The following is a 12,875-nucleotide window of genomic DNA, read 5'->3' on the forward strand; positions in this document are numbered from 1 at the left end:
TAAAAGAAGAGTGTAAGTATCCAGGTGGTCTATTACAACTGATTCCTATTCTAGAGTGGAAATGGGAGGTCATTTCCATGGATTTCATTATAGGTTTGCCGAGAACATCTAGACAACATGATTTTATTATGGTTGTGGTTGACAGGTTGACAAAGGTAGCATACTTCATTCCAGTGAAGTCTACTTATTTGGCTAGTGATGTAGCACAGATCTTCATTAGAGATATAGTGAGTTTGTGTGCGTGTTCCAGAGAAAATTGTGTCAGACAGGGATGCTAAGTTCACTTCCAAGTTTTGGAAGGAGTTATTTGTAGGATTGGGTACAAAGTGGGCCTTCAGCACAACTTATCATCCGCAGATAGATGGACAGACAGAGAGGGTCAACAAGCTTTTTGAGGACATGCTGAGAATGTATGTTATGCACTAGCAGCGAAAGTGGGAAGAGTATCTAACACTAGTTGAGTTTGCTTACAACAATGGGTATCAGGAGTCACTGAGGATAAGTCCGTTTGACGCACTTTATGGGCGGAGTTGTAATACCCCCATCAGTTGGAGTGATCTAGTCAACAAGTTGTCGATTGGATTGGACAAGTTGGTAGAGTTGGAACAAGAAATGCAGGTTATCAAACAAAATCTAAAGGCAGCACAGGACAAGCATAAAAGTTATGTAGATCAACATAGGGCATTTAAGGAGTTTCAGGTTAGGGAACATGTGTACTTGCGCATCAAGCCCAAGAAGAGCTCCTTGAGGATTGGGTCATGTGCGAAGCTAGCACCTCGGTATTGCGAGCCTTTCGAGTTCCTCGAGTGGATTGGACTAGTGGCCTATAGACTTGCACTGCCTTCGACAGTGAAAGTCCATGATGTTTTCCATGTTTCATTGCTTAAAAGATATGTAAAAGATGTTGATCATGTTATTGATTGGTCTGTATTGTAGGTGGAGCCAAAAGGATAATTCCAACCAGAACCATAGTGCATTTTGCAGCGAAAGATGCTCATGTTCCGGATCTGAGTAATTGAGTAGGTTAAAGTGTAATGAAAACACTTTGGGTCTGATGAACCTACACAGGAGATGGCTGATCAAATGCGAGCTATGTATCCTTCATTATTTTCCAGTGAAGGCAAATGAGTTTTGGTATATGTACATATCTATGTATGCTTGTCATTGTAAATATCACTATGAGCTGTGTTATAAAGCTCCAATAAATGGCATGGTTGTTATGTTGGTTATACTTTTTAGCAGGTTGTTCATAGTAAATATTGCAATGAGCTAAGTTATAAAGCTCTATAGGCAGTATGTTTTTCTTTTCAACGGTCTTGCTGGTTGTAGATGTCATTGAACACCGAGGACAGTGTTCCCCTAAGGGGGAGGGGTTTGTAACAACCTCGGGTTAAAAATACATCTAATAAAGTCAATAAAGAAAAAATAAGACCAAGGTCATGAGACACGTATTCCAAGCTGAACGCTGAGAAAAACATCTTAGTGGGTGTTCATGGTTTATTTTGCTTAAGGGGAAATTGACAAAGGAAATGAAAAAGGCTTTGGAAGGGAAAATAGACAATAATTAACGTTTTATTTATGAAAATAATGGAAACTAGGAGAAAAAGAAGGTCATAGGTTGCATGTGAGGAGGAAGATGAAGGAAAAATAATGGAAATTGAAGAAAATAGAGACCTCATTAATCAGAAGGCTTCTGAGGATCAATTCACAATCTTTTGTTAATTCAGTTTTGGAGCTCTCTCTCTATACTCTCTACTCTCTCATGCTTTTGCACACTTAAAGCATTTTTGGAGCACTCTAGCATTGGAGAAAGGAAGGCAAAGGAAGGGTAAGAAAGCAAAGGGAAACAAAGATCAAGCAAGGAAGAGTTGGATCAAGCGGATACAATGAGATTACTTGCAGATATCGAATTGCATGTATGATTTTCTTACTAGTTTTGGCATGCATGGTACATGCATGTGTGTATTTGTTTCTCTTGCTGTCATTGGCATAGGTTTTGCTAGGTTGGATAGTGGTTTTCAGCCTTGCCTTGCCATTTCTGGATAGCCATGGTGTGTTAAGGTTCTTTTACTTGGTTGAGTTGGATTGTTGAATGGTTTCGAAATTGAGTGGGCTGGTCTCAGGAAAATTCCCAAAGGCCTAAGAATCCCTTTACTGATAATGGTGGGATACACAGTAATGCCTGAGAGTGGAGACGGGCAAATTCCTCACTGTTTAGGTGGAGAAATCTAGAGGCATCGATGGTTGTTTAGGGCCTAGTGATCCCTTGGTCGGTATATGACGGGATTGCAGTAAAGCCTGGTAGTGTATGTTTATTGCTTGGGGCTTGGAATCCCTTGATCGGTATATGTTTGGATACATGGTAAAGCTTGGTTGTATAGATGAGGGTTTCCGGCCTAGGAACCCCTTGACCAGTAATGGCGGAATACATGGTAAAGCCTGAGGAAGCCCTGGTTGGTTTTGTTGCGATCCCACATTTATGCTTGGAATATGGCACGGGGGTGATTGACTGAAAGAAAGATTTGGTTCAGCCCAATCTATGGCCGGGTGGTACATGGGAGCCCTTGACTTGGTTGATTTTTGCATATGTTAATAAGAGCTCTTTTCCTCTTATATTTTATGAGTAAATGTGTTTGTTATTATGTGATTTTCATCACTGTGTTATTGTTGTTAATCTGTTGGTTATAAGGATGGTTTTATGACAGACTTGAGTTATGACTCTCATCATGTTTTGATTAGTAAATGAAATGTTAATGAATGTATGACCTAATAAATGATAATGCAACTATTGTGAGAGGACATCAAACATTCTTAATGAATCTAAGATAAGTATGAGGCCCCTATGTTCAAATGTGTATTTATGATCTGTACATTACATGTTCATGATGTGTTTGAAGAAATGCTTGTTATGGTTAGGATGGATTCAGGTCAGGTCCTTGTTCAAGTTCTGCATTAGAGACTTTGTCTTCTTGTTATTTATCACTTTTGGGTGTTTCATTAATTTCTGGGCATAGGCCTAGGTATAGCCTTGAAAAAGTGGCTTAGATCTCGCGGTCGCTCACACAAAATTGGCTGAAAAAGACTGCAGTCACTGGGAAGTAGGCCTGTGGGAGTGACTGGAGGGTTTTAATCGCATGGAAGCCTTGTCATGGGAGCGACTGGGGGTTTAGTTCAGTAAAAAGCTAAGTTAACTCAGGGTTTGAGACTTGGGGTGGTAGATTAGCTCCTGGGGGTTTCGTACTTGAGGGAGCTCTGTGAAGTTTTGTTTCGTTGGTTCCGCTTTCTTAACTGCACTTAGGGAGTTGAATCATATCATAGTAACTCTTCGTCACATATTTACCTCGGTGGATCAGTTAGCTTGGGTAAGTGTGGGAGGAGGGTGTTACATAAACACTCTTGAAGAGGTTGCAAATTACAAATACCTCAAAATTGACTTCAACATAATTCTAAGTTGAGAAGACTACAGAAAGAAAAGAACTTTGGGAGGTTGGAAAACATTTTATGCTGTTCAAAATAGGTGTAGAGAGGTAGATCTATGGGATTGGAAGACCAATCAAACTCTTTTTGGGCTTATAGTAATTCCTGTGATTCTCTATGGTTGTGAACTGTGTGCCAGCAATACATCTAACTTACAGTGGAAGCAAATTGAGAAAATTTCAGAAACACTTGATTACAAACAAGTTCAACATTACAAGTTTAGTTCTTTATGATATATTGCTAAGTGAAATGGGGGTTGCTCCTATTGAAGCGATTGCTATGGTGCGACTTATAAGATATTTAATAAAAATTGAGCAAATGGCCTAAGGTTGTCTTCAGTGACATATTATGCAAAAGAAAGAAGACTTGGATGTAGCAAAATAGGAAATGGTTTAGTAAATGGTGCATTTACTTGAACATGTGCCCCACAAATAGTAAAGAGATAAAGGTTTTTAAATTAATTTATTTTTATTTTATGGATAAATTCCACAAGCGTACTTGGGATAAAAAGCTAGGGAGAAAGAGAAAGTATTATATTGATGAGTTTGATCCCACTTGTGATCATCATAAAAAAGCGTAGATAGGGGCCAATATTTCATGGAGAGCCAAAATGCTTATTGCTCAGTTAAGAACTAACTCTCATCAACTCCATTGAAACAGTGCATTGGAAAAGACCAAAAAAGGTTTGAGAAGAAAGAGTGTATTTTTTGCACTTTCAGAAAAGTAGAAACAAAAAGGCATCTCATTTTAGAATGTGAGGCCTTTAAAGACATCAGGGACAATTATGTAAATATCTTGACGGCTAGCTCTTCAGGTAATTTATTCAGCAAGGGGACCGTTGAAAAGTTGGGAGCGCTCATTGTCACGATGCATAGGAAAATGATTGAATATAGAAATCAAATGGCAAGGCCGTCTGTTCCATAGGCTATCTTTTGTGTGGTGGACATTAAATTAATTTCTTCTTCTTGTAATTTTTCTAATAATGGTTAGTTAACGGCTACTTTCCTCCTCCCATAAAATAATAATTGATGAGTTATCTTCCTTCCAGGAATGGAAAACTAAGTCCGATACATTAAGAGTAATTTTCTGCAAAAATGTTTTGCCACGAAGGGGTCTATTTGGATTCAAAAGGTTTGCCAATGAGTCAAATTGGTCCACTTGATCAATGTCTGGTGTGATTTAACCATGAATGCACTTACCCATAAACATCGTACGGATTTCTTGAAAGAGATTTGTTACTCTTAAATTAAAGTTGGATTGACTCACTCCAATGCTGTGACGGTAAAAGGGGACCAGCGTGCCCTTCTAATTGTTTATTTGACCCGAATGCTCCTTTTAGACGACCTTTGACCTCCAACGTGTGCATGGAAGTGCCGGCGGCTGATTGAAGGGCTCACGGCTTTGCTGGAAGGTGTTTCCCTGGAGTCGCACACGTTTTGACCTTACTACTAATAAAATCAAGGTAAATCATTTCCATTAAAAACGCCCCTTGAGCTGGAAGGGCCCACCGAGTTGTCTTTTTTTATTTACCCACACGGCTTCCATTAATACATCCTACAGCTGATATAACCAACTGAGGGTTCAGATATGACACGAAATGGCTGCAGTATGGACCCACGGCTTCGTTTGACCGACATATGCCTCGACGTTCCATAGTTGCGGCTGCTTTTACTTTACCGCTGGGCTTTCCATAGGGGCTCGACCCAGATTCAGACCGAACGTTCTCTCTATAATAAATTTGATGTGCCTCGGAACGCTAAGAGGACCCACGCTACAGTTCAATGGTTTTATATCCTTCAACGTGCAATTGAGGGGGACCCACGCTACAGTTCAATGGTTTTATATCCTTCAACGTGCAATTGAGGGGGACCCACGCTCCAATTAGGGAACCGAGTGGTTGGTGTGTTTCCAATGTTTGGCTGGAAAAGTGAGCAGCTACCTTAGATTTCAACATTCACATATATTTAAGAGGAAACGTTGACTCTAAGATGTCCAAACGTTAACCGGGAAAGTCAACCTTCTTTTTGAAATTGCGAACGTTCCACCTTTGACTTTGGTTGACCTTTAACATCATCCGTGTGTCACTTTTTGGAACTGAATTTTGCTTAAGAATTTTTTTTTGGGTCAAAATCTTAACGTGGCATGTCAAGTACCTATCATGTTTTTGGAACTGAATTTTGTTTGAGAAACCTTTTTTGGTCAAAATCTTAATGTGGCATGTCAAGTAGGTATCACCAGTGTAGAGCTATCTTAAATACGGATTTAACATGAGCTGAGAAGGATCCAATTTCTTCTCTTGCAATTTTTTTATGAGCAGACATTATTTAAATGTTTTGTATAGTTATTTATTTTTTTTTTTTAATTTTTTTTCTCTTTATTATAATTTTTTATTTTTATTTATTTTAATTTTATTTTGGCCGACATGGGCAAATTTCAACTTTATGACAAATGGATAGGGTTACACATCATACTAGGTTGTAGAATGAGCCTCTCGGCTCAATGATGATCATTTTGAGTCATTGTTGAGTTTTGGTCTTGGGAACCTTGTATATTGAGATATGTGTAGTGCCCCTATAAAATATAGAATGATGTGAATTATCAGACTGCCATGTTGAGAAACTGAAATATATTGTACCATGGCCAAAAAAGATGCATATAAACTTTATGATATATGACCACGTGGAAACAACATAGGTGCACAAGACATAGGTTGGATTAGCTCTACAAATGTGATCACCCCTACAATAGCCATGGCTCTTTTAAACAATGTGTTCAAGGAGCTCCATCCTAAGCCCTCCAATCCTATCCTAGACATAGTACCTGAGAGTTGCATCTAAGAAGAGTGGGCATGGGCAACAATAATAGGCCTATGATACCATAATATATAGCCTCGATGTTCTACAAGGATTTTGATTTGCATCTTTTCGGACTTACAATGATGTTGCCAAAAATGAATATAACTGTATGCAACCTTACTAAAATGAGGGGTAACAAGCCTTATATCATCTTCAAATCTACGTGCTGCAAGAAAACTACATTCCACAAATTGTTCCAAACATGAGAACAAGATTGCCTTTAATAATTGTAAATTGTCAAAATGGAAATACGATTGTCACTCATTCAAACATGCCAAATAATAGCCACTGTACTTGTTTTTGGTTGTAAGATCTCAAAACTTCACTCGAAGTTTTAGTATTCATTTGTCATTAGAGGAATTTTGAGGTCTTAAATTGGCCTTTTAAGTAAGATAACAAAATAATAGTTAAAATAATAAAATAAGAATTATGAATTTTTAAAGAAAAAGAAAAGAACTATTTTTTTATTGTATTTTCGGCTTATCACCTTATAGGTTCACTCAAATGCCGAGTGTAAACACCCGTTGGATGCAGTGTTAATTGGACATCCAACGAGTACATACTTCTGAGTAGAACCACATCGAAAAAATTTGAAAATACATGAAAAAACGTGTTTAAATTTTCTCGATGTGGGTCTACTCAACAGTATATAGAGTGGGTACTCGTTGGATGTGGACTTTAATTTTGCATCCAACGAGTGTCTACACTTGACATTTGACTAAACTTATAAGGAGATAAGCTAGAAATACAATTAAAAAAGTAGTTTTCTTCTTTTCCCTCCAAAATATTTTCTCTTGGGGATGACATCATCATCTTGAATCCTATTGGTTCTTTTAAAGTTAATTTTGTTAACACAATTTTTGTTTTGAGGCCCATTTTTGACCTCAAAATCTGCCTATTGTTGCACGAATGAGTCTCTGTGATTAAATTTGTCTACCTAGTGACTTTGATACCATGTTGAAACAATAAGATTTATAAAAAAATGACTTTAGGATTCAATGTTCCAGGGAGAGATTGCACATTAATTCTTCTATATCTTAATGGCAATTTGCCGTTAGATCTATAGTGCACAGTTTTCTGAAATATCAGTATTCAACCTTGAGTTCTCTTCAACCGTTCTTCAGTTAACTTGCATGTAATCTTACCCTCTCATCATCATCTTTCTATGCAGATAAATTACTAATGGGATAGTTATTGATAGTCTAAGCCGTTCTATTTTTTTGACTTCTGAATTAAACGGGTCAAATTAGTGTCAAAGGTAAGATTGATGATAAACTCTTGCCATAAAGTAGGCTAAGAGTTAAAACCCTAATCTCTTGGTGATGAGGTTAATGAACAAATTCAAGTTCTATGTTAAAATAAGTTCTTTCTTTTTAAGTAGAAAGTTAATTTTATGCATGGGTTTGGAAACTAGTGGACAAAATACGCAGCAACTAGCATTGAGGCATAGACTCAGATTGAGGGAATAACTTGCAAAAATAATTAGACATGCACAATGCTTATTGGCCTGCATAAAGTTATAAGCTTGTTAAATGATCAGGGTATGTTCTTGCCTGTTGCTTTCCCAATTTAGTCCAATTTTATGATGTCTTACTAGTGAACTATTATTTATAAATCTACACAATGAAACTAGGGAAGCCATCAATTTCTCGATTGAACAAATCGTAAAGATCCACTATTTATTATTTTCTCATCAGATCCGTAATTTCATTTGGCACTTAGAAAGCAAATCTTAATCGAATGCAATAATCTAAGAGAAGATTAATGTTACATGTTTATTTTGGCAGTCAACGACATAGTATTAAAGGACGTGTGTATCCAGCTATTGTTCCTGCCGAGGAGATGAAAGTCACTGGAAAGGTGTAAAGTACCTTCTTTAAATGTTTCACTTGAATTTGCGAGATTATACATCTCATATTATAGCAAGGGGCATTTCAAAGTTCTTAATTTAAACAAAATTATAGATCACATTGCTATACCTATTAGGTACATTGTTGGAACTAACTTGTAAGAAAACGGATTAGTACTCTTAATAGCCCTAACAACTTTGAGAACTTCAAAATGGATCATATTAAACTTTTGAAAGTTATTTGTCTCGATTTCTTTAACTATAATGTTTTTTGTTATTAGAATAGATAAGCGAATCTTTAATTTGGTCGGTTATCTAGGAAGGTCTATGTCATGCCACATTACTTTTACTTCATGATTACTCCATAATGTTTTGTATGGCTATTTTCATAGTGGATGGTTTTTCTAGGGGTATATTTGCCATACACTTTGTTAATCATTGATAATGTTCAACTTGGTTCTATTCTAAGGAACAATTGTGAAAATGTTTTAAATGTTTTTTTGGACCATTCTTTGCATTATAAATTTCTCAAAGAGGCAAATCTTAGTAAAGAAAAAATGACTACACACTTATGCGAGGCATGCATATGATTAATATATTCACATTATTTTTGCATATCATCTTCAAGAAGAACCTTGCTCTTCCTCAAAGTTATCAACACTTTCTTGTACTTTTGATTATCAATTAGTTCCTTACTCTTAGGGCATGAAATACTCTCAACTTAATGTTCCTTCTCTTGACATGTCCTTGCCTTGCTAGGAAAGATGTGCAAATGCCAAAATTATGTTATCTATGCACATTAAATGAAGGTTTGAGGTGTTGAAACAAGAAGCTAAGTAGGCTTATCACACTTTTGGATATTTTGGAGATAGATAGTGGATGATCGACAATAGACTAGGAGAGTCATCTAAGTGCCTTTCATTGGACATTCAATTGGTTGGGAAGTTAAAACAAAGCGGTCAACTACTGTGCAAAACAAGGCAAAATTCAAAGAGTTTGTTATGTGCCCTCACAAATCTATTTGGACCTTGTGTTCCTCATTTAAAGGGAGTTGGGTACATCTTGGTGCTATGTAAGATGGCCTTGTGGGTCTGTCTAAACATGAATGTGTTATGTGTTTTGTCTGGAAATCTTCTCATTTCTTACACGTCTATATATGTTGAACTATGCTCAGTTATGTTTTAGTGTTGTAATTGTATCTTTAAACACCACATCTTTCTTGGAATAACTAGCTCTGGGATCTACCTAACCCCCATTTTCTCAACATGGTATCAAAGCTAGTGGTTTGAGATTTAGCCTATTGTCTAAGAGTCTCTGGAGGTTGATGGTTGTATGAACTCCAAATGAGTTGGATCTGTCTAGTAGATTGGCTTGAGGTTTCGGCTTGTGGATTGAATTTGGGATTAGATTTGTAGATAAATGTCATGTTTTCCAAGTGATATATTTAAATTCTAAGTGGCCATAATTATGGAATATGGACACAAGATATGCGAACATTGTTGAAGAGTAAAATGCTTTGGTAGTTTACAAAAGCTATGATTCTATGTCATTAATCGGAAGTAGTAAAAAACTAGTCAAAAGTTTTCATCGATGGGAAGTGGTGCTCTTCAGGAACTATCTCAGAGATTTGTCGTTGCTTTAATGAGATCCTTGCTCATCAACCTAGACCTATTATTCTCCATCCATCAATGGCATTCCTATTCTCATTAGTTCTTCATATTCAATTATATATTAGTTCCTGCGCCCAGTTATGTTTTAGTGTTGTAATTGTATCTTTAAACACCACATCTTTCTTGTAATAACTAGCTCTCGGATCTACCTAACTCTCCTTTTCTCCAACATGGTATCAAAGGTAGTGGTTTGAGATTTAGCCTATTGTCTAAGAGTCTCTAGAGGTTGATGGTTGTATGCACTCCAAATGGGTCAAATCTGTCTAGTAGGTTGGCTTGAGGTTTCGGCTTGTGGATTGAATTTGGGATTAGATTTGTAGACCAATGCCATGTTTTCCAAGTGATATCTTTTAATTCTAAATGGCCATAATTATGGAACATGGACACAAGATATGCAAACATTGTTGAAGAGTAAAATGCTTTGGTAGTTTACAAAAGCTATGATTCTATATCATTAATGGGAAGTAGTAAAAAACTAGTCAAAATTTTTCATCAATGGGAAGCGGTGCCCTTCAGGCAACTATCTCAGAGATTTGTCGTTTCTTTAATGAGATCCCTGCTCATCAACCTAGACCTATTATTCTCCATCCATCAATGGCATTCCTATTCTCATTAGTCCTTCATATTCAATTATATATTAGTTCCTGTGCCTTATGCTCTCAATCTCAAATATGCTAGACGATGTTTCATGATGCTTCAGTCTATCGTTGCTATGATTTTTCATTATGTGATTTGCATACTTAGAAGTGATGCCAAGGTTTTGACTTGTTTGTGAAGTGCCAACATTGGATGGATATTTTATCACTTACAACTAAGCGAATATGTTAGCTCGTTAGTATATCTAATCATGTTGAGACATAATTGCTTTTTGATAAGTGTGCCTTAATCTAGGCCACTAGGTACTACTGGGAAATCATGGTGGGTAGTGTAGTCACCTCAACCCTTACATGTCCATCTAATCTATAAAAATCAATATACCCCAATGTATGGTTAACTTAACAAATGTCATCAAAAGCATCGAGACAAATAAAGAAAGAAAAAGAATGCCAACCTTGACTAAATCAAGCCAAGATAAAAGGCTAAATAGGTGAAAAGCATAAATGAAGTAAATAAAAGAAACATAACTACTTAACTATGCACCCCCCTTCAAGTCCTAAGAGTAGAATACCTATCTAAAACAAAAAAGGACTTAGAAAGAATCAAAGAAAAATAAAAATAAAAAAAGAAAAGAAAAAAAGGGGAAGTTAGTGTAAGCCAAAGTAGAAGAAGCTCCTTCTCATAAGGTTTTATAAGTAAAGGAAGATTCCTAACCATAGTCTAATAAGCTAGTTGGCCTAGATATAAACCCTCCACATCATAATATGATTTTGAAAGTTAATCCATGGGTTACCCTTATATCCCCTTTACATAATTTAACATCATTTACCTAATTTGACCAAGAGGACTTGGGAAATACCTTTTGTCCTAGCCCATAAATACATGTAATAGGGGTAAGGTTGTCCGCCTTGGTTGGTTCCAAGTAAATTGGTAACATTTGCTGATGTTCTTTATGCTAAGTTATCTTATCTATGTTAGTGCCTAACAACTAGTTGAAGCTAGATGTGTTAGGATAGGTTGGAAGCCATACATTGGGATCCTTGTACCATGCCTCGAGGTGTGTGCACAGTGCCTCATGTTTCATGTACCTGCATTAGGATATGTGTACCATGCCTCATGGTGCATGCATAGTTCCTGGTGGTCCATGTATCTACATTATGATTTGTGTACCTCTATACAACTATATTTGATCGCATTAGGACACGTGATAGTTTCTTGGGATGTGTGCCCATGCATGGGATTCGTGTTAGCTATCATATATGCCACATTATCACCGAAGATCTACATCAACATTCATGTGTATGGCCACTAGGTACTACTGGGAAATCATGGTGGGTAGTGTAGTCACGTCAACCCTTGTCCATCTCATCCATAGAAATCAATATTCCCCAATGTATGGTTAACTTAACAAATGTCATCAAAAGCGCCGAGACGAATAAAGAAAGAAAAATAATGCCAACCTTAACTAAATCAAGCCAAGATAAAAGGCTAAAGAGGGGAAAAGCATAAATGAAGTAAATAAAAGAAACATAACTACTTCACTATGCACCCTCCTTTCAAGTCTTAAGAGTAAAATACCTATCTAAAACAAAAAAGGACTTAGAAATAATCAAAGAAAAATAAAAAAAATAAGAAAAGAAAAAAAGGGGAAGTTAGTGTAAGCCAAAGTAGAAGAAGCTCCTTCTCATAAGGTTTTATAAGTAAAGGAAGATTCCTAACCATAGTCTAATAAGCTAGTTGGCCTAGATATAAACCCTCCACATCATAATATGATTTTGAAAGTTAATCCATGGGTTACCCTTATATCCCCTTTCCATAATTTAATATCATTTACCTAATCTGACCAAGAGGACTTGGGAAATACCTTTTGTCCTAGCCCATAAATACATGTAATAGGGGTAAGGTTGTTCGCTTTAGTTGGTTCCATGTAAATTGGTAACATTTTCTTGATGTTATTTCTGCTAAGTTATCTTATCTATGTTAGTGCCTAACAACTAGTTGAAGCTAGATGTGTTAGTATAGGTTAAGAGCCATACATTGGGATCCTTGTACCATGCCTCGAGGTGTGTGCATAGTGCCTCATGATTCATGTACCTGCATTAGGATATGTGTACCATGCCTCATGGTGCGTGCACAATTCCTGGTGGTCCATGTATCTATGTTATGATATGTGTACCTCTATACAACTATATTGGATCGCATTAGGACACATGATAGTTTCTTGGGATGTGTGCCCATGCATTGGGATCCATGTTAGCTGTCATAGATGCCACATTATCACCGAAGATCTACATCAACAGTCATGTGCACAACATTATTTGGAGCACCATTATTATTCATTACATATGTATTACTGGTACATTTATGAGGGGAGTCCCCATTTTTGTACTCATGTTCATACACGGGAGCTTATTTGATGTATTTGTG

General features: G+C 36.8%; 1 protein-coding gene across 3 annotated transcripts in view; it reads left to right on the top strand.

Annotated features, from left to right (window-relative positions):
• The window catches only part of LOC149176127 (AIG2-like (avirulence induced gene) family protein), a 228,767-nt gene that overhangs the window by 105,515 nt on the left and 110,377 nt on the right, over window positions 1-12,875 (top strand). For all 3 annotated transcript variants that reach the window (XM_089423031.1, XM_089423032.1, XM_089423030.1), the window contains exon 2: window positions 8,120-8,192. In XM_089423031.1, the coding sequence (XP_089279157.1) occupies window positions 8,120-8,192 (73 nt within the window). The remainder of the gene's footprint in view (window positions 1-8,119; window positions 8,193-12,875) is intronic.

The sequence above is a fragment of the Pinus tabuliformis genome, chromosome 4_1 (genome assembly GCF_031772625.1).
Source record: "Pinus tabuliformis cultivar Carrire ecotype Pingquan chromosome 4_1, CPIR1, whole genome shotgun sequence".
NCBI lineage: Eukaryota > Viridiplantae > Streptophyta > Pinopsida > Pinales > Pinaceae > Pinus > Pinus tabuliformis.